Raw genomic sequence first — 23,240 nt, 5'->3', positions numbered from 1 at the left:
TCATGGATTCAAAGATTTAATACTATTAAGATGGCAATACTCTCCAAAGTTATCTACAGATTCATTGTAATCTTAGCAAAATACCAATAGCCTTCTACACCATACATATAAATAGCAAAGATAACTCATACATCTTAACTTTAAAACTTAATACAAAACTACAGTAGTTAAAATAGTGTGGTACTGGCATAACCATAGATATATAGGCCAATGGAACAGAATTGAGGATCCAGAAATAAATCTATATATCGAAGGCCATTTGATTTTTTTCCAAGGGTGCCAAGACCATTCAATGAGGGAAAGGTTAGTCTCTTCAACAAATGTTGCTAACACAACAAGATACCCACATAGAAAAAATTGAAGTTGGATTTCTGCTTCACACAACACACAAAAATTGATTCAAAATGAACCAAAGACCCCAAAACTCTTAGAGGAAAGCAAGGAAGTAAATTTTCATGACCTTGGATTTGGTAATTGACTCTTCGACATGACACTAAATTCACAAGCAACAACAACAAAAAATCAAATTGGATTATATCAAATTAAATAGTTTTGTGCAAGTAGACACTATCAAGGCAGTAGACACTATCAAGAAAGTGAAAGGCAATCTACAGATGGGAGAAAATATCTGCAAATCACTTATTCAGTAAGGATCATAATATATATCCACACACACACACACACACACACACACACACATATGTATGTCATAATATATATCCACATATATAAAAAAATTCTCACAAATCAATAGCAAAAAGACAAAAAGCCCAATTAAAAATGGGTAAATGTCTTGAAGAGACATTTTTCCAAAGAAGTTTACAAGTGGCCAACAAGCATATGAAAATATATTCAACATAACTCATTAGGTGAATGTAAATCAAACCAGAGTGAGGTATACCATTCAGACCCACCAGGATGGTGTACTTTAAACAAAACAATATAAGACAGAAAACAAGTGTTGGTGAAGACGTGGAGAAGTTGCAACCCTCATACATTGCTGGTGAGAATGTAAATGGTGTGAACACTATGGAAAACAGCTTGGCAATTCCTCAAAGAGTTAATCATAGAATTGCCATATGTACCAACAATTCCACTCCTATTCTAAAAGAATAGAAAACATGGATTAAAACAAAAGTTTATACATAGATGTTCTTGACAGCACTATTAATGATAGCCAAAAGTTGGAGACAACCCAAATGTCTATCAATGGGTATGATATGGGTAAATGACATCAAACAAACATATCCATACAATGGAATATTATTCAGTCCTAAAAAGGAATGAAGTACTGATATATACTATAACATAGATGAACTTCAAAAAGATTATGCTAAGTGAAAGAAGACAGACACGAAAGGTCACATATTGATTCCATTTATATGAAATATCCAGAATAGGCAAATCCATAGGCCACAGAAAGTATATTTGTGCTTTCCAGGGTCTGGGGATGGGAAATGGGTAGTGACTGCTTAATGACTGTGGAGTTTCCTTTTGAGATAATGAAAATGTCTTGTAACTACATAGAGGTGATGCTTGCAAAACCTTGTGAATCTACTAAATGCCACTTAATTGTATACTTTAACATGGTTAATGTTATGTTATGTGAATTCACCATAATTTAAAAAAGGGATGAGGGAGACTCAGGGATGTGTACTTCACAAATACTTGATAATAAAAAAAAATTGCTATTTTATAAAGGGAAAGAACAAGAAACAGAGTCTGGGAATGGGTAAAAAGTATGCTGTGTGCACTATTAAGTTTTTTTAATAGGATGACAGTTTCATAAAAAATCATGCTGTCAAATGTCCCTAGGGATGGCATTTAATTGACTTAGTATAACTTTGTTTAATTAATTTAATTAAGAATATTATATCATAATGTCATAGTTATCAGTAGTAGAGATAATACTGTCCAGTGTCAAACATAGTGTTTGACACAGAGTAGGTCCCCACTAAATGGTAATTACTACAGGAAAGCTTGAGAGCTGGCCCTGCCTTCTTCAGTTCTGCTCCAGTGCCTTGCAAAGAGCTGAACACAGGCAGAGACACACTGTAGAGAGGGAAGAGAAGCCACAACCTCTGGCTCTGAGACATACCACTGTGTAGAATCTCATCTGCAGTCTATGCTGAGGCTGAGGGCATGAGGAAGGGTGTCATTGTGCTGTATACATAGGGCCCAAGGGCAACAAACTATATCACAGGAAAGAGTCAAGGGAGAGCTTAGAAAATGTAAGCAGCTGCAGAGGAAGAGGGGATACCAGGCCAAGTCTGATGATACATGGCATGTAAACAGCTTACTTGGACTCCATCTTTATGTGCTATCTCTGGGTGCATCTTCCTTTCAACCTGGACCTGCTTCTTCAACCTCCTCCTCTGCATCTTCTCCAGCCACAGGTCATCTAAACTGATGCGTGAGTGCCGAGGGATGATGCTCCTAGGTTGTGAAGGAGTCTCCCTGGGGATATCCTCTGCAGAGACGGAGGGGAGGGTCCATGCCACCATCTCAGTGATAGAGAATGGCCTCTGAGTTGGCTCAATGTGAAAAGCTTTCTGACTGTGGGAGCAATTGGGCTTCTTGCCTTGTTGTTCTTTCCACCGCATATAGTTCTAGAGATCAGAGAGGAGAACATATCAACTGGGCACAGTGTCCTTTTCTTTTCAGTTTTTTTGGGGGTATCACCCCCATCTTTGGGTTAATCCCCTAAAATACAGATTCCAGTAAAATACCTTGTTCAGTAATTCTGGAAATTGTGAAGATTAGGAATAAAACAAATCTTGTTTCTTTTAAAAACTGTACTTTCAAGACTATTTAAAGAGATCAAGTCTTCTACCTTGATCAAAGAATTAAGTCTTGAAAGTGATTACTAGAAAGTCTTGAAGTGATTACTTGAAAGCTCTTGCTTAAACAACATTCCCTGAGAACAGAATTTGAACACAAACACACTCAGGCACTTATTACTTCTTTCTTGGCACAGACATTAACTAAATGTACACACAGCTGCACTTTACCTGTGTTGCCTTCACTTTGTCCTAGTTTACAGTTATCAGGCAACCTAACTGAATTCAAAATAAAATTTGTCCCTACTAACAGACTACGTGGGCTTTGTGTTGACATGGCCATTCTCTGTCATCCTTGGTCATCCTTTGTGTTTGACATGGCCTCTGGGATCAACCCAAAGGTGCACCTTTTCTTCACAGGTGTTAAGTCTTATCTCCCACCTCCCGTCCCCTGCCACTGCACCCTGGTGGACACCTCTTTCACAAGACTTCTTTGGAATGTCATCTCCAAATACTTTGTGTATACTATTTGGTGGAAACAAAGGTGAAATTTCTGTTAACCATTTCAAGAGTCTGCCTTAAATTATATATATGCATGCATATATATATATATATATATATATATATATATATATATGAATACACACACACGGGGAGAGAGAAGAAGGTAGAGGAGGAGGGAGCATAACTGTTACTTATAGTTTTGGGGTACAGGCTGGGAACTGGGACTTTCCAAAGCTCTCCCGGTGATTCTAATATGCACCCAAGGCTGAGAATCACTGTTTTGTTTTGTTTCATTTTTTTAGCTCCCAAATATTGCTCTAAGCTTTCATTTAGTTTTCTTTCCCCAACTCTACTGAGGGCTAGAAACAGCTGGTATATTATCCATATTCTACAGATAGAGTCTCAGAAAGCTTAAGTGATTGAGTTCACATGGCTCTGTATGTCATCCTACTGTGACTCTACACTCCATGTCCATTCACAACATTGTACAAATTACTGTTTCATAGGCAGATAGAATGACTCCATAGTAAGCAAGCACAACACCTCAGACTCTGATAACTCTCAAAGTCCCCCAAAAAGGAATGGATGTTAATTGAGCACATCTTTATGCAAGACTCCCTGTTACACACTTTATGTACACTAGATAAAGAAGCTGGGTCCTTCTAGGGCCATTAGGCAAGTGACATAAGCCTTCTGGAAGGAAGGCAAGCTCCCTGGTACTGGCACTTCACAAGAATGTAACTCACTGCCATTAGAGATGAGCTCACTTATTTTCAACTTAGAAGGCAACTCGGACTTTTCCATCACACCACTCTGTAACCTACCAGCCTGAACCTGAGTTGTTGGCTGGGGCTTCTTCATGCCATCAGTGACGGTTTTATCTACAACTTCTGTTTTATGATAACTTTAGAATGTTATTACTTTCACAGCTTGGTTATGGGCCATTATAGAGAATGCTGGCTGGAGACTAAGTGTCCTAAGTGCAAAACTTTACCTTCATTTTTTTTTTCTGTATGCTCAATGGAAAAGGGTTAACTCCTCCCTTGCCCCTTTTCCTACCTTGAGAGGTGGCTAGGGTCATATATCCATTTACTTAACAAAGAGCTTTGCTCTCAGGAAAAAAGGTCTTTGTTCTGAGGCCATTAATTACAGCAGTAATTTGCAAAGTATGGCCCCAGACCAGCAGCACCCAGTATGATGAGCACCCTCTAAGATGATCTCCAAAGACCTCGCCTCATTGGTGTAGGCCCTTGTCTGAGCCTGTCTTCTTGAGAGTGGGCTAGACTTAGTGACTTGCTTCCAATGAACAGAGTACAGCAGAAGGGATGGGATGCCACTTCTGAGATTAGGTTATAGAAAGGCTGTGGCTTCCGGGGTGATTGGGTGGCTCAGTTGGTTAAGTGTCTGACTTTAGCTCAGGTCAAGATCTCATGGTTCATGGGTTCCAGCCCTGTGCTGGAGCCTGCTTCAGATACCAGGTCTCCCTCTCCCTCTGCTCCTCCCCAACTTGTGCGCATGTTCTCTCTCTCTCTCTCTCTCTCTCTCTCTCAAAAAATGAATAAATGTCAAAAAAAATTAAAAAAAGAAAGGCTGTGGATTCCATTTTGGGGGGACTCTCATGGATCCCTTGCCCTGCAGGAAGCCAGATGACATACTGTGAGTAGTACTGTGGAGTGATTCGTGTGACAGGGAACCGATGTCTCCAGCCAATAGCCAGCAGGGATCTGTGACCTGTCACAGGGCAAGTGTGGAAGCAAGACATCCTGCAGTCCAGCCTTGAGATGAGTGCCACCACTGCCAACATGTTGACTACAGCCTTATGAGAGATCCTGAGCCAAAGTCACCCAGCTAAGTCAGGCCAATTATGCAGTAATGGATAACCAGTACCCTTGGGAACAGGTTCAATCCTGTTCCCAGATTTTCAATCCTCATCAAGACTTTCTGAATTAGAAATTCTGGGGGTGGGTCCAGCAATCTGTTTATAATACCTTCTAGGGATTATGTTGCGAGGCTAGTTTGAGAATCACTATACTATAGAGACAGACAAATAAGAGAGAGGCAAGGCAGATCAGGCTGTTGTGGTGTTCCTTGTGTGCGTCCTAGGGTGGAGGGTCAGGGAGCAGACTGTGGGGTTAGATAAACTGAGGCTGAATCCTGGCTGTGGCTCTTAGCAGCAGTATAACTCTGGGCAACTTACCTTAACTTCTTCTCTATTTGTTCATTTGTAAAATGGGAATACTAATTCCTCTCAAAAATGTTATATGAATGAAATGAGATAGTGAACATGCAGCACTTAGCATAATCCTTGTCACATATATATTACATCAATATACGGCAAACCAATATTGTGGTTTATTAATAGGAAGACACAGCTGAGATGGCTGTGGTAGTAATAAAGTCCTATCTTTCTGGAATGATTTGCTTTCAGGTCCCACCTCAGCACTTCACTGAAAAAATGCTACTTAGCATTAAACTCATTCTCCAATTTTTTATTTCTATTTTGGAGTGTCTTCAAGGCTTTCTTTGGGTAAATTTCTAGTACAAATCTATAACTCTCCTTATAGTATTGGGCAGTACAGATTTAGTTTATCCAGTTTGCATCCTTGTAAAGTAACCTTGTTACCACAAATTAAGAAGATGCTGTTCTAATGTCTGTCTGTTTAATATTAGACATTTTATCAGCCAGCACAAGCAAGGCATATCAAAAGCCACTACTACATAGTGTAAGACATAGGTACACTATCTCGTGAAACTAGAACTTTATAGAATAAAGAAATATTCCTGTAGGTAGACCACTTTCTGAAGTCATTCCACAAGGCTTTCTTGAGCACACAGTATGTGACAGACAGCACTGCAGATGCTAGAGATTCTGCAGGGAAAGAACAAAGTTTGCTGCCATGGAGTTTCTTATGCAATGGGAACACAAAAATGGACAAAACAGTCCCAGCTTTTCAGGAACTCAAAATATAGTGGATGATAGGGACATATAAATGCATGAACTTCTATATATAGATTAAAAGTATATGGCAGATAGTAGGTACTAAAACAACAACAGCTCCTCTGTTCTTAACTGCTAATTTAAACACTAGAGCAGCTTTATGGATAAGGCAGCTAAACATTGAAGGAGCTATCATTTGTTAAGTACCCACTGTCCACCTCTATAACCCCAAAAGAGAAAAATTAAGAAAAGATGAGACAATGGCAGGTGAAGAATTTCAATAAAATCTGAAAAAGGGTAAGTGGATACAGGAAAGGTAAATGACATAGCTGAGCACAGGAAGCTGACTAAAGGAAAGAAGTTATCAGGGACTGTGCAGGACAGACACAAGTCCTAGGGAAACATCAGAGGCTTTGGGTTAAAGTCTGTGTGTGAAAGTGTGGCCCCCCCAGTAACCTCCTCTAGCTCAGTCAGCCTGAGGACTATGCACACTTCCCTCTTCATTTCTCCATTCTCCTACACCATCTGTCAGCCAAATTAAAACACAGAAACTTATGGCATTGAATATTTGTACAGAGGACTCAGATTCTGGGATAGCACACTGATTGGTGAAAGCAGTGGAGAGATCTGGGATGAAAACAGGGATAGAAAAAAAAATTCTGCATAATGAACTGTATGTTGGTCACTCAGCTCCCTGCTGCATTCCCAAAATGAGGCTACAGTCCCTGGGTAGGAGGTGGGAAAATACTTCTCTGGTAAAATTTACCCACCCCAGAGAAAAGACCTCTAAATACTGATTAGTAAAATGAGCAACTTCTCACTCAATTGTCCTATAGTGAAGCCCAGTAGTTGATTAACTCCCAACATGACCATAAGACCAAACAGATGTTTGGTGTTTTACCCTTAATAAATATGAAATGCAGCCAAAGACTGCCACACATTTAGGGAAAAACTCCAATACACTAAAAAGACCAAAACAAAAAAATAGGAAAAGAAAAAAAAACATCAAATAGAAAATGTGGGGAAGAGAAGACTTCAAAAAAGCTAAAATTGGTAACTTCAAAAACAAAGAGGAAGACACTAACCATGACACAAGAGAATGATGCTATGAAAAAATAAACAACAGTTCTGGCCAAGAGGGCACTGACACACCACTGCCTTTTCTCCCTCCCTCTCTCCTACTAAGTATAGCTACAAACTTGAGAGTTATATATAAAACAAAAGTATAAAGGCTGTGAATGATACAGAGAAGAAGGCACACAAGCTGGGGATTCCAGAATGCAACAAACGATGAGTTCCCTGGGTTTTCTTATACCCCACATATGGGTGCTGGAGAATCTTGCAACCTGGAAATTCCACAAGGCACCGACATTAAAGCCCCAATGAAAGCTACAGGACTGGTCTAGCAAGACAGAAAATTTTAGACAAGAATTGCTCGATCCTCACATGGTGAAAACCATGCAACATTCCTTCATTCCCTGCTTTCCTCAGCAAAGCATGAGTGGGGAACTTCCAACCTCACCTAGCCATAACTGGGCATAATTCTCCAGACAGACAGTGTTGAAAAGGCCTAGTGGGAAGTGGAGACTCTGATCCCCTGTCATTGGTAATGAGGCTCTCCTTCATCGTGTCTTTCATCCCTTACCTGGTAGTAGACAGGCATCTCTCTCCTGCCCTGCTAGGGTGATGTAGAAGAAGGCATAGTAGAGAGCCAGGACCTTTACCACCACTTAGCATTAACAAAGCTTTCTGAATCCATGGGTAGCAGTCTCCTGCTCAACAGGGAAGGATTAGTGGAGTTCTAATGGTGAACCTTAACGCCCATCCTGACCAGTAACAAGACATTCATCCCTGCATCAGGTCGTCAAAAAAGGCCACATAAGAAATCTGTGAGTGCACCCACACCTGGCAGTAATGAGGCAGTTCTTACTTTCTCCCACTGGAGTAATAGTAGAGGTGGTCTGCAAAACAGAAGGTTTAAATAAGATACAGAGACTCAAAATGTACTACCTAAAATTCCCAGAATAAAATTGGAACTTGTCATACCAGGAATGAAGAAAATCTCAACTTGGACAAGAAAAAACAGTCAACAAATGCCAACATTGAGAAGACACAGATGCTAGATATATCTGACAAAGATTTTAAAGCATCCATCATAAAAATGCTTCAACAAGCAATAGAAATACTCTTGAAACAAGTAAAAAAAGGACATCTCAGAAAATAGAAAATCTTAACAAAAATAGAAGATATAACTAAATGGAAGTTGTAGAACTTAAAAATATAATAACCAAAATTTAAAAATTAAATGATTTCAAGAGAGAATGGAGAGGACAGAGAATCACTGAACTTTAAGATAGAAAAAGAGAAATCCCACATTCTAAACAGCAAAGAAAAAACAGACTGAAAAGATAATTAAGTAGAAGCTCAAGTACCTGTGAGACTATAAAAATCAAACATTCTCAAAAGAGAGAAGAAGGTGGGTGGCAGTGAAATGTATTCAAAGGAATAATGGGTAAACATTTCCAAAATTTGGTAAAAGACATAAACCTACTGACTTAAGAAGCTGAGCAAATCCCAAAATGGATAAACTCAAAGAAATCCACATGAAGAAACATCATAATCAAACTTCTGAAATCTAAGGACAAAGACAAATCTGGAAAGCAGTAAGATAAAAAAAGAACTTCCTTATAAGGGAAAAGCAATTTAAATGACATCCTCAGAAACTGTGGGTGCCAGAAAGAAGTGGTACTACATTTTCAAGTGTCATTTTTTTTAAGAAAGCAATTGTTAATGCAGAATCCAATATGCAGTGAAAATATTCTTCAGGAATGAAGGAAAAATCAAGATTTTCTCAGAGAAGGGGTGTCTGGGTGGCTCTGTGGGTTAAGTGTATGACGTTGGCTCAGGTCATGATCTCACAGTTTGTGAGTTCGAGCCCCGCATCGGGCTCTGTGCTGACGGCTCAGAGCCTGGAGCCTGCTTCAGATTCTGTGTCTCCCTCTCTCTCTGCCCCTCCCCTGCTCATGCTCTGTCTCTCTGTCTCAAAAATAAATAAACATTAAAAAAAATTAAAAAAAAAGACATTCTCAGAGAAAGGAAAACAGAGAATTTATTACCATCCAAGATACCCTTAAAAATGGTAAAGGATGCACCAAACAGAGTAGAAGAAAGAAATAAATGGCCTCCGAATTAGTAAGGAAGAAGTAAAAGTGTCACAATTTGCAGACAAAATGATACTACTTATAGAAAAAAACTATTAGCACTAATAAAGAAATTCAGTAAAGTTATAGGACACAGAATTAACTTGCAGAAATATGTTGTCTTTATACACAAATAATGAATTAGCAGAAAGGGAAATTAAGAAAACCTTTTCATTTACAATTATATCAAAAAGAATGAGATACCTACTAATAAATTTAATTAAGGAGGTGGAAGACCTGTACTCTGAAAACTAGAAGGCACTAATGAAAGAAACTGAAGATGACACAAATAAGTAGAAAGATATCCTATGTTTATGGATAATAAAAATTAATCTTGTTAAAATAACCATACTACCAAATCAATCTATAGATTCAGTATAATCTCTGTCAAAATATTAATATAATTTTTCACAGAACTACAACAAATAATCCTAAAATTTGTATAAAACCACAAAAGATCCCAAATAAGCCAAAGCAGTCTTGAAAAAGAACAAAGCTGGAGATTTCAAGGTATACTACAAAGCTATAGTAACCCAAACAGTATGGTAGTGGCACAAAAATCGACCCATAGATCAATGGAACAGAATAGGAAGCCCAGAAATAAACCCATACTTACATGGTCAATTAGTCTATGACACAGGAGGCAAGAATATACAATGGGGAAAAGTCAACCTCTTTCATAAATGGTGTTGGTAAAACTGGACAGCTACATGCAAAAGAATGAAACTGGACTACTTTCTTAAGTCATACGCAAAAACAAACTCAAAATGGTTTAAAGGTCCAAATGTCAGACTTGAAACTATAAAATTCCTAAAACAAAACACAGGCAATAAACTCTTGGATATGGGTAGAAATATTTTCCTGGATCTTACTCCTCAGGCAAGGACAGCAAAAATAAACAATCAGGATTACATCAAACTAAAAAGCTTTGACACAGCAAAGGAAACGAGAAAATGAAAAGGCAACACTCTGAATGGAAGAAGATATTTGCAAATGACATACCTGATAAGAGGTTAATATCTAAAGTACTTAAAGAACTCATGCAATTCAACACACACACACACACACACACGCACACACACACACAATCCAATTTAAAAATGGGCAGAGGACTCAAATGACATTTTTCTAGGATGACACAGAGATGGCCAAAGACACATGAAAAGATGCTCAACATCATTAATCATCAGGGAAATGCAAATCAAAACTACAATGAGGTATCACCTCATACCTATCAGAATGGCTAGTATCAAAAAGACAAGAAATTAATGCTGGTAAGAATGTGGAGGGGCGTCTGGGTGGTTCAGTTGGTTAAGCATCTGAGTCTTGATTTTGGCTGAGGTCATGATCTCACAGTTCATGAGTTTGAGCCCTGCGTCGGGCTCCTTACTGACAGTGCAGAGCCTGCTTGAAAGCAGGGAAGCCCCCTGCTTGCTTGCTCTCTAAATAAATAAATAAATAAATAAATAAAGTACACTTAAACAAATTCTTTAAAGGGGGCCATGATGGCAAAACAGCATGAAAGTTTTTTTTGCATCTCTCATCCCTGAAATATAGTCAGATCAACACTAAACCATCCTGCACACCTAGAAAATTGATCTGAGGATTAATACAACAATCTGCACAATCTGAACCACAGAACTTGGCAGGTACACAGTGCAGAGAGGTGAACTGGGGGAGCGAGAAGTCATAGAGGGCAAGGACCTGTTTTTGCTTTCTGAGAGAAGAAGGAGATGGGGTGGTGGGGGAGAGTACGGGAAAAGCATACTCCCCGCCCCAAAAGCAGCTGGAGAGAAAGCAGAAAAGTGACAACAGCCACAGGGACTAAACAAAAAAGGGAGAAAGGAGAAAGGAGAGGGTTTCAATACCATTAAGACACTATAAACAGGGGGAGTGCACAGTCTGAAACTCTGCAGCTCCATATCTGATGGTGCTCCAGTAGGAAGGGCGAATCCCCAGGAGCAGAGAGTGAGGTCTGAGGGGTTCTCTGGCCACATGGGGAGATGCAGTTCCTCTGCTGGGAGGATATTTGGTAGTGTCTGTGCAGCCTTGCCAAAGGCAAGGGTCCCAGTGGACCCCAGAGATCAGCCACATTTGCTGGTGTTGAAACAAGGATGTTGAGGGGTGAAGCCTGGCACCAGATGTGTGTTTTGACTTGCCATAGTCCCTAAAACACTGCTGCTACACGGTTGCATGAACTTTTTCTGGGGCAGGCTGGCACCCAGCCACAGTCTCTGGACATCAGCAGTAGGGTGGTCCCACAAACGTTCCTGGGTGAGGCCAGCACCCAGCCATTGCTCGGTGACACCTTCCTGTAGAGGGGCAGAATGGGTCAGAGCCACAGTACCTCAGAAGAGAGGGGTTGGGAAACACAGTCCCATCTGAGATAAAACTCAGGAGGGAGGTGCTGCCTGGCAGTCTGATGGCTTGGTCATGGACAGTGTAGAAGTGAGAAGAAGGAAGCTGGAGACAAAAGACTGGTGTGCGACTGCTGATCGGGGAGAACAGAGTTCTGATACTAGAGACTGGGTAGCTGGGGACACCATTTTCACCCCTCTGGCACTTGCGCATACACAACTACATGAGCTGCAACAATCCACCCCAGTAAGCTAAACAGCGCCATCTAGTGGAGAATAGAGCTGTTACACTAAGCCCCTTTGAACTGGACGAAACATCCTCTCAGTTTATGTCTGCTTAGTTTATGGATTATAAAGTGCTTCATAGTTTGACTTCTAGGGGAAACTGGATGTAATTTCAATCATATTTCATTCTGTTCTCTGGTCCATCTATTCAATTTTTTTCCTTTTTCTTTTCTTATTCTTGAATAAAGAGAAAAAATTATTTTTATTTTCTGTTTTTATATAAGAAAGATTTTTCTTTAATCTTTTTCTACTATATTTTCACCTCTTTGTTAATTTTTTAAATTCTATTTTAATTTAATCATCTCATTTTATTCTATTTTATCATATTTATTTTTCCAAATTTTCAAATGTTTTCCTTTTTTTTCCTTTCCTTTTCTTTTCTTTCCTGTTTTTTCTATATTCTAGCAAGCTTCTTTCAACAACCAGACCAAAACACACCTAGGATCTATCATCCTTTATTTGATTATTTTGTGCTGTTTTAAATTAAAAATTTTTTATTTATTCTTTTTCTTCCTCCAAAATGACAAAATGAAGGAATTCACCCCAAAAGAAAGAACAGGAAGAAATGACAGCCAAGGACTTAATCAACACAGATACAAACAAGATGTCTGAACCAGAATTTAGAATCATAACAATAAGAATACTAGCTGGGGTTGAAAATAGATTGGAATCCCTTTCTGCAGGGATAAAAAAAGTAAAAGCTAGTCAGGATGAAATAAAAAAAAATGCTATAACTAAGCTGCAATCTCGAATGTATGCCACAGTAGCAAGGATGAAAGTATGGATGAAGCAGAGCAGTGAATCAGTGATATAGAGGACAAACTTATGGAGAATAATGAGGCAGAAAAAAAGGGAGACTAAGGCAAAAGAGCACAATATAAGAATTAGAGAACACAATATAAGAATAAGAATATAAGAATTAGAGACTCATTAAAAACGAATAACATCAAAATCATAGGGGTCCCAGAAGATGAAGAGAGAGAAAAAGGGATAGAAGGGTTATGTGAGCAAATCATAGTGGAAAACTTTCTTAACCTGGGGAAAGACAAAGACATCAAAATCCAGGAAGCCCAGAGAACTCCCTTTAGAGTCAACAAAAACTGACCATCAACAAGGCATATCATAGTCAAATTCATAAAATACTCAGGCAAAGAAAGAATCATGAAAGCCGCAAGGGAAAAAAAAATGACCTTAACCTACAAGGGAAGGCAGATCAAGTTCGCAGCAGACCTATCCACAGAAACCTGGCAGGCCAGAAAGGAGTGGCAGGATATAGTCAATGTGCTGAATCAGAAATATATGCAGCCAAGAATTCTTTATTCAACAAGGCTGTCATTCAAACTAGAAGGAGACATAAACAGTTTCCCAGAAAAACAAAAACTAAATGATCTGTGACCACTAACTCAGCGCTCCAAGAAATTTTAAGGGGGACTCTCTGATGGGAAAAAAGATGAAAAAACAAACAAACAAACAAACCCAAAAGACCAAAAGCAACAAAGACTAGAAGGGACCAGAGAACACTACCAGAAAGTCCAACTCTACAGGCAACATAATGGCAATAAATTCATATTTTTCAGTACTCACTCTAAATGTCAGTGGACTAAATGCTCCAATCAAAAGACATAGGGTAACAGAATGGATAAGAAAACAAAATCCGTCTATATGCTGTTTACAAGAGACCCATTTTAGACCTAAAGACACCTTCAGATTCAAAGTAATGGGATGGTGAACCATCTATCATGCTAATGGTCACCAAAAGAAAGCCAGAATAGCCATACTTACATCAGAAAATCTAGATTTTAAAATAAAGACTGAAACAAGAGATGAGGAAGGGCATTACATCGTAATTAAGGGGTCCATCCACCAAGATCTAACAATTGTAAACATTTATGCTCTAAATGTGGGGAACCCAAATATGTAAATCAGTTATTTACAAACATAAAGAAACTCATTGATAATAATATCATAATAGTAGGGGACTTCAACACCCCACTCACAGCAATGGACAGATCATCGAAACAGAAAATCAACAAGGAAACAATGGCTTTGAATGACACACTGGATTGGATGGACTTAACAAATATATACAGAACATTTCATCCTAAAGCAGCAGAATACACATTCTTCTCGAGTGCACATGGAACATTCTCCAAAATAGATCATATACTGGGACATAATCAGCCTTCGACAAGTGTAAAAAGATTGAGATCATACTGTGCATATTTTCAGACCACAATGCTATGAAACTCGAAATCAACCACAAGGAAAAATTTGGAAAGATAACAAATACTTGGAGTCTAAAGAACATCCTACTAAGGAATGAATGGGCTAACCAAGAAGTTAAAGAGGAAATTAAAAAGTACTTGGAAGCCAATGAAAATGATAACACCACAACCCAATACCTCTGGGGTGCAGCAAAGGCAGTCATAAGAGGGAAGTATATAGCAATCCAGGCCTTCCTAAAGAAGAAAGAAAGGTTTCAAATAGACAACCTAACCTTACACCTTAAAGAGCTAAAAAAAGAACAGCAAATAAAACCCCAAACCAGCATAAGACAGGAAATAATAAATTTTAGAGCAGAAATCAATGCTATCAAAACCAAAAAAACAAAAACAAAAACAAAAACAAAAACACAGTAGAACTGATCAATGAAACCAGAAGCTGGTTCTTTGAAAGAATTAAGAAAATTGATAACCCAGTAGCCAGTTTGATCAAAAAAAAAAAAAAAAAAAAAAAAAAAAAAAAAGGAAAGGACCCAAATAAATAAATAAAATCAAGAATGGAAGAGGAGAGATCACAACCAACACAGCAGAAATACAAATAATAAAAGAATATTATGAGCAATTATACACCAATAAAATACACAATCTGGAAGAAATGGATAATTTCTAGAAACATATAAACTACCAAAGCTGAAATAAGAAGAAATAGAAAAATTGAATGGACCCATAACCAGTAAAGAAATCAAGTTAGTAATCAAAAATCTCCCATAAAACAAGAGTCCAGGGCTGGATGGCTTTCCAGGGGAGTTCTACCAAACATTTAAAGAAGAGTTAACACCTATACTTTTGAAGCTGTTCCAAAAAATTGAAATGGAAGAAAAATTTCCAAACTCATTCTATGAAGCCAGCATTACCTTGATACCTAAACCAGACAAAGACCCCCTAAAAAGGAGAACTACAGACCAATTTCCCTTATCAACATGGATGCAAAAATCCTCAACAAGATACTAGCCAACTGGATCCAACAATACAGTAAAAGAATTATTCACCATGACCAAGCAGGATTTATATCTAGAATGCAGGGCTTGTTCAATATCCACAAAACAATCAATGTGATACATCACATCAATAAAAGCAAGGACAAAAACATGATCCTCTCAACAGATGCAGAGAAAGCATTTGACAAAACACAGCATCCTTTCTTCAAGGGTCAAGAAAGTAGGGATAGAAGGATCATAAGTCAAGATCATAAAAGCCATAAATGAAAGACTTGCTGCTAATATCATCCTCAATGGGTGAGCTTTCCCCCTAAGGTCAGGAACAAGACAGGGATGTCCACTCTCGCCACTGTTATTCAACATAGCATTGGAAGTCTTAGTCTCAGCAGTCAGACAACACAAAGGAGTAAAAGGCATCAAGTCGGCCAGAAGGAGGTCAAACTTTCACTCTTCACAGATGACATGATACTCTATATGGAAAATGCAAAAGATTCTACCAAAAAGTGCTAGAACTGATTCATGAATTCAGCAAAGTCACAGGATATAAAATCAATGCACAGAAATCGGTTGCATTCCTATACACCAATAATGAAGAAACAGAGAAATCAAGGAACCGATCCCATTTACTATTGCACCAAAACCCATAAAATACCTAGGAATAAACCTAACAAAAGAAGTGAAAAATCTATACACTGAAAACTATACAAAGCTTATGAAAGATATTGAAGAAGACACAAATAAATGGAAAAAGATTCCATGGTCCTGGATAGGAAGAACAATTATTGTTAAACTGTTGATACTATCCAAAGGAATCTACATATTCAGTGCAATCCCTATCAAAATAACACCAGCATTCTTCACAGAGCTAGAACAATCCTAAAATTTGTATGGAACCAGAAAAGACTCCAAATGCCAAAGCAATCTTGAAAAAGAAAACCGAACCTGGAGGCATCACACTCCCGGGCTTCAAGATGTATTACAAAGCTGTAATCATCAAGACAGTATGGTACTGGCACAAGCACAGACACTCAGATCAATGGAAGAGAATAGAGAACCTAGAAATGGACCCACAAATGTATGGCCAACTCATCTCTGACAAAACAGGAAAGAATATCCAATGAAATAAAGACAGTCTCTTCAGCAAATGGTGCTGGGAAACTGAACAGTGACATGCAGAAAAATGAACCTGGATCACTTTCTTATACCATACACAAAAATAAACTCAAAATGGATGAAAGACCTAAATGTAAGACAGGAAGCCATCAAAATCCTCTAGGAGAAAGCAGGCAAAACCTCTTTGATCTTGGCCACAGCAACTTCTTACTCAACACATCTCTGGAGGCAAGGAAAACAAAAGCAAAACGAACTATTGGGATCTCATCAAAATAAATAGCTTCTGCACAGCGAAGGAAACCATCAGCAAAACTAAAAGGAAACTGACAGAATGGGAGAAGATATTTGCAAATGACATATCAGATAAAGGACTAGTATCCAAAATCTATAAAGAATTTACCAAACTCAACACCCAAAAAACAAATAATCCAGTGAAGAAATGGGCAAAAGACATGATTAGACACTTCTCCAAAGAAGACATCCAGATGGCTAACAGACATATGAAGAAAATGCTCAACATCACTCATCATCAGAGAAATACGAATTTAAACCACAATGAGATACCACCTCACACCAGTCAGAATGGCTAAATTTAATAACTCAGGCAACAACGGATGTTGGCGAGGATGCAAAGAAAGAGGATCTCTTTTGCACTGCTGGTGGGAATGCAAACTGGTGCAGCCACTCTGGAAAACAGTATGGAGGTTCCTCAAAAAGTTAAAAATAGAACTACCCTATGACCCAGTAATTGCACTAGTAGGTATTATCCAAGGGATATAGGTGTGCTGTTTTGAAGGGGCACGTGCAACCCAATGTTTATAGCAGCACCATCAATAATAACCATAGTATGGAAAGAGCCCAACTGTCTAAAGAAGATGTGGTATACAACCCCCTCCCCCGCCCCCCCCCCCCACATATAGTAACTTGGCAATCAAAAAGAATGAAATCTTGCCATTTGCAACTACAAGAATGGAACTAGAGGGCATTATGCTAAGTGAAATTAGAGAAAGACAAAATCATGTGACTTCACTCATATGAGGAATTTAAGATACAAAACAGATGAACATAAGGGAAGGGAAGCAAAAATAATATAAAAACAGGGAGGGGGACAAAACATAAGGGACTCTTAAATATAGAGAACAAACAGAGGGTTGTTGGAGGGGCTATCGGAGGGAGAATGGGCTAAATAGGAAAAAGGCATGAAAGAAGACACTTACTGGGATGATCACCGGAGTTATACATAGGGGATGAATCACTGGAACCTACTCCTGAAATCTTTGTTGCACTATATGCTAACTAACTTGGATGTAAATTTAAAAAAAAATAAAGCTCATGTTCAGAGAGATGAAAAAGAAATAAATAAAAAATTTTTAAAAAGCAAAAAAATTTTCTTAAAAAAAGATGTGGAGTAAAGGGAACCCTTGTACAGTGTTAGTGGAAACATAAATTAGTGCAGTCACATGGAAATTTTTTTCCTCAAAAAATTAAAAATAGAAATAGCATATGATTCAGTAATTTCACTTCTGAGTATTTAACTGAAGAAAATGAAAACACTAATTTGAAAATAAATACACACCCCTGTTTACTGTGGTATTATTTACAATAGCCAAGATACAAAAGCAGCCCAAGTATCATCCATAGGTGAATGATAAAGAAGATGTGGTGTATATACGTGATAGAATATTACCCAACCTTAAAAAAGAATGAAATCTTGCCATTTATGACAACATGGATGGACCCAGAGGGTGTTATAGTAACTAAGTTAAATTTAGACAAAGACAAATGCCACATGATATAATTTATGTATTTGTGGAGTTAAAAAAACAAATGAACAAACAAAACACTAAAAATAGACCCAGAAATACATAGAACTGGTGATTACCAGAGAAGAGAGTATGGGAGGATGGGGCAAACAGGTGAAGAGGGTTAAGAGGTACAAACTTCTAGTTACAAAATAAATAGACCCTGGGGATAAAAAGTACAGTGTAGGGGACATCAATAATGTTGTAATAACTTTGTATGGTGACAGATGGGAACTGCACTGGTTGTTGTGACAATTTCATAATGTATATAATTGTCAAGTCACTCTGTTGTCTGCTTTAAACTAATATTGTATGTCAACTATATTTCAATTAAAAAATGTCTAAAGAAAGCATTGAAACAGATGGTAAAAGAATCTTGCAACAAACATCAGGAAAGAAAAACAACTATGTAAAGAGTAAAAGCATAGGTAAATATAACAGACATTCCTTCTCGTCTTGAGATTTCCAAATTATGTTTTGATATCTGGAGCAAAAGTTATAACATTACCTGAGGTGGTTCACAGTATATTTAGAGAAAATATTTAAGATAATTATATTATAAACAGAAGAGGGTAAAGGTAGGTAAGGTTTCTATGCTTTACTTGAACTGCAAAATGTGCACACCAGTCATATTTAAAATTATATATATACAATGTAACACCTAGCCAACCACCAAAAAAAATTATAAAAAGAGATTAAAATATGCTAGACATACATAAAAATGGAATTCTCAAAAATACTCAAGAAACCCATAGGACTGAGGGAAAAAGAACATAGAAACAATAAACAGAAGACAAAAAACAAAAATTTTAAACATAAATGGTCAATAGTATATGGTTAAAAGACCAATTACAAGTGGAGAAGGGCAAAGTAGATGATATAACCAAGTATATGTGCGCTGTATGAAACTCATTTCAGAGGTAATGATATAGGTAGGCTGAAATAAAAAGGGTGGAAAAAGTGGCTACTGAGCACATGTAGAAAACCAGTTCAGTCTGTAGGCAAGGGACAGAACCCAAGCTTGAGTTTTGGCAACACCTTCTGGAAAACAAAAGGGAGACTGTCACACCCGGGGTTGGTGCTTTGCAGGATGTAGAAGGCATATAAACTTAAGAAACCAGAAGAGGGGATAAGAAGGATGAAACGGGTTAATACCAGGTCTGAGAAAGCCTCAGAATCACCAGCAGAGCTAACAGCAGGTATTTCTGTCCTGAAGGCAGTAAGTCAATTTGAAGACAGCAATGTACAACTTCACAGAATGTGAAAAATTAAAGGAAAATAACATTCCCAAGGATCACTTTAATGTTCCAGTAACCAGCAGAACAGTGGTTACCCGGGGCTGGAGATTAGGAGAATTGGGTGATGTTGTTACAGGGTACAAACCTGTACCTGGTAGATGAATAATCCTGGAGATCTAATGCACAGCACAGTGGTTACTGTATTATAAACTTCAAAGTTGCTGAGAGACAAGATCTTAAATTTTCTCATCACAAAAAGAAATGAAAATTATGTGACAGGATAGAGATGTTAGCTAGGGCTGGTAACCATATTGCAATATATAATTCCATCAAATCAACACATTATACACGTTAAACTTATGCAATGTTATGTCAAGTCTATCTCATTTTTAAAAAAGATCTCTCAATACTCCACTGTAAAAAGTAACAATTCGGTTAGAGAATGAGGAACACATGAAGGGACATTTCACTGAAGAAGATATATACATGGCAAGTGCTACAGACTGAATGTCTGTCCTCCCAAAATTCACATGTTGAAATCCTAACCCTCAGTGTGATGGTATAGGGAGGTGGGGCCTTTGGAAGTGATTAGTCCTTGAGGGCAGACCCTCTTGAATGGGATTAGTGCCCTTGTAAGAGAGGCCCCAGAAAGCACCCTGTTCCTTTTTGCCTGTGACATTACAGTGAGCAGAAGGTCATCTATGAAGTGGACACTCACCAGACACCAAATCTGCCAGTACCTGATTCTGGATTTCCCAGTCTCCAGAACTGTGAGAAATAAATAAATTTTAGGCTATCCAGTTTGTGGTATTTTTTTAACAGCAGCCTGAGCTGACTAAGATAGCAAATAAGCACATGAAAGATGTTCAACATCACTAGCCCTTAGGGAAATGTAAATCATAATCACAATGAGCTATTACCACATGCTTACTAGCACACATAAAATGAAAAACATCTAAAATTTCAAACGTTGGTGAGGATGCAGAAAATTGGATCTCTCATACATTGATGGTGGAAATGTAAAAATGGTATAGCCGCTCTGGAAGAATTTGGCACTTTCTTAAAAAACTAAAAATATACCTGCCATACAACTCAACAACCACACTGATGGGGATTTATCCCAGAGGAATGAAAACTTTTGTCCACTCAAGAACCTGTTCTTGAATGTTTATAGGAACTTTACTTGCAATAGCCCCAAACTGGAAACAGCACAAATGTCCTTCCACAGGTAATTGATTAAGGAAGATATGGTAAAGCCACACCATGTAATAGTATTCAGCAATAAAAAGGTATGAACTATGGATATACACAACAGCTTAAAAAAAAATCAACGGATTTATGCTGAGTGAAAGAGGCCAATCTCTAAAGGTAACATTTTTGAAATGGCAAAATCGTAGAGCTGGAGGTCAGATTCATGGTTGCAAGTAGTCAGGGAAGGGGAGGAAGGATGTGACTGTAGAGGAATGTAGCACCAGGGTAATGGAACAGTCTCTATCTTGCTCATGGTGGTAGTCACATAAACCACACGTGTGATAAGATGACAGAGTCACTCAAGCATCCTACCAATGTCAGTTGCTGGCTTTGATATTATTCTACAGTTACATACAGTGTTACATTTGGGGAACTAGATGAAGGGTACCCTGGATCTCTCTGTATTATTTCTCAACTTCCTGTGAATCTATAATTATTTTAAAATAAAAAGTTTAAAAAAGAGCAAGAGGGAACAAGAAAAAGCAAATCTAGTTAAGTAAATATGTGCTAACAAAAATTAAAACAATTAAATTAAGTTTTAAAACAATAGCAACAATACCAAACCAAAACAAAAACTATAAGATTATAGTATTTATTACTGATGGAGATGTGGGGCAGTGTAAAATGCTACTGGAAATATGAAATATTGTAGCCTTTTTGGAAGACAATCTGGAATCAATTAAAGTGTAAAAATGCTTATAATCTTTGGCAATTCCACTCAAGACTCTATCCACTAAAATGTACTAATCTATAAAGTTATGTATATAAAATAGTGTTTACTAAGTGAAACTGGAAAAGTGTGTAGCTATCTATGGGTGAAATGAGGAGCAAATTTTGAGACCCTTACAGCATGGAATATTATGCAGGCCCATTACTTATAATTACAAGTAACTTGGGAACATTTCCATGAATGTTGTTAAGGATAAGATACAGGAAAGGGTGTTTATATAGGTGTGAATGCACATGTACAAGTATGTATTTATATATGATTATAAGAGTATGGAGAAATAAGGGCACCTGGGTGGCTCAGTAGGTTGTGTCTGACTTCAGCTCAGGTCAGGATCTTTTGGTTTGTGAGTTCAAGCCCTGCGTCGGGCTCGCTGCTGTCAGCACCAAAGCTGTCAGTGCACAGCCCACTTCAGGACCCTCTGTCCGTCTCTCTCTCTGCCCCTTGTCCACTCATACTCTCTCTCTCTCAAAAATAAAATAAACATTAAAAAAAAGAGTATGGAGAAAATATAGAATGTCAGTCACTAGGTTGGAGGCATGGGCTAATGGGGGACCACAATGAGGTGGTGCTGAGGAGGTTAGAAGGACAGTGGTAACATCTCTATGATTAAGAACAGCAAGAGTGTGGGTGCCTGGGTGGCTCAGTCATTAAGCATCTGACTTTGGCTCAGGTCATGCTCAAGCATCTGACATGGCTCAGTCCCCATATCTGGTGAGCTCAAGCCCTGCTTCTGGTGAGCTCGTGAACCTCTTCTGGTGAACTTGTGCCCCACTTCAAGTGAACATGAACCCCAGGTAAGCCACACTTTCCCCCACCCACCCTCTCTCTCTTGCTCCCTTGCGCCCTCTCTCTCGAAAAAAACCACAACAGCAAGAGAGATACCCTGTTTTGTAACAAATTGTGTATGTGACTTTGAGTGTGTTTGCATAAATTGAAGAATAAAATGATGGTCACCAAAATATTGGGCTGATTACAACAAAGTGGGAGGATTACAGAGAATTTTTATGTTCTATTTTAATATATTGTTGGAGTTCTTTATAATGAGCATGTATTATTCATACAACCAGAAAAAAAGTCATTTTTATTACAAAATAAAATTTAGAGGACAATGAAAATATTCAATAGGAGGGTTGGAAATACATCTGAGAAAATCTCTCCTCTACCCCCCCAAAATAAAACAAAGATGTAGAGATACCATTCACAGAAATATTAAGAATATTAAAGCCTTGTAAAGGAGTTGCAACCTCTAACAGGAGTCCCAGGGTGAAAAGGAGAGAACAAAATTATCAAATAAATCTTATATATATTTTCCCAGTACTGAAGGTTAAGAGTCTCCAGGTTTAAAGGGTACACTGAATGTTCAGCACAATGAATAAAAAGAAACTCAAATCCAGAACAATTGCTAAGAAATTTCATTACACTAGGGATAAAAGAGAGAACCCTAAAATTCTTAGGAGGCTAATGAGGGATGTTCTTGAACATAATAAAGGACTAAAGGAAGCCTCAGAATCCAAGAAACAGGAAACCAGAGGAAAAAGCTGTATCTTGGGAACAACTAGTTCAACTTATAGCAGGAGGTCAGAAAGTTCTGGAAGGAAGGTCTCGAGGAGAAAGTAGAGACTTGATAGAATGCTGATGTGTTGGAATATTTAGAAAATAGTTTATAAGTGATCTCATAGTTAAATTTAAGGATAGATTTATAGAAAACCACACATATGAAAAATGCAATAATTATTCACTATAGAAAAAAACACATAAGAAATGTCACTGTAGTCCACTGCTTCGCTTTACATTGAAGAATATCTTCATATCCATAATGATA

General features: G+C 38.0%; 1 protein-coding gene across 6 annotated transcripts in view; it reads right to left on the bottom strand.

The window, feature by feature from the left end:
- ARHGEF4 (Rho guanine nucleotide exchange factor 4) overlaps positions 1–23,240 on the bottom strand; it is a 269,255-nt gene that overhangs the window by 145,710 nt on the left and 100,305 nt on the right. For 5 of the 6 annotated variants that reach the window (XM_019837885.3, XM_023259188.2, XM_011285191.4 and 2 more), the window contains one exon: positions 2,301–2,609. The exons of the other annotated variant lie outside the window; for it this stretch is intronic. In XM_019837885.3, coding sequence (XP_019693444.3) covers positions 2,301–2,609 — 309 coding nt within the window. The remainder of the gene's footprint in view (positions 1–2,300; positions 2,610–23,240) is intronic. 6 annotated transcript variants of the gene reach the window in all.

This window comes from Felis catus, chromosome C1 (genome assembly GCF_018350175.1).
Source record: "Felis catus isolate Fca126 chromosome C1, F.catus_Fca126_mat1.0, whole genome shotgun sequence".
Classification (NCBI taxonomy): domain Eukaryota; kingdom Metazoa; phylum Chordata; class Mammalia; order Carnivora; family Felidae; genus Felis; species Felis catus.
This window is presented reverse-complemented; position numbering and strand designations above follow the sequence as displayed.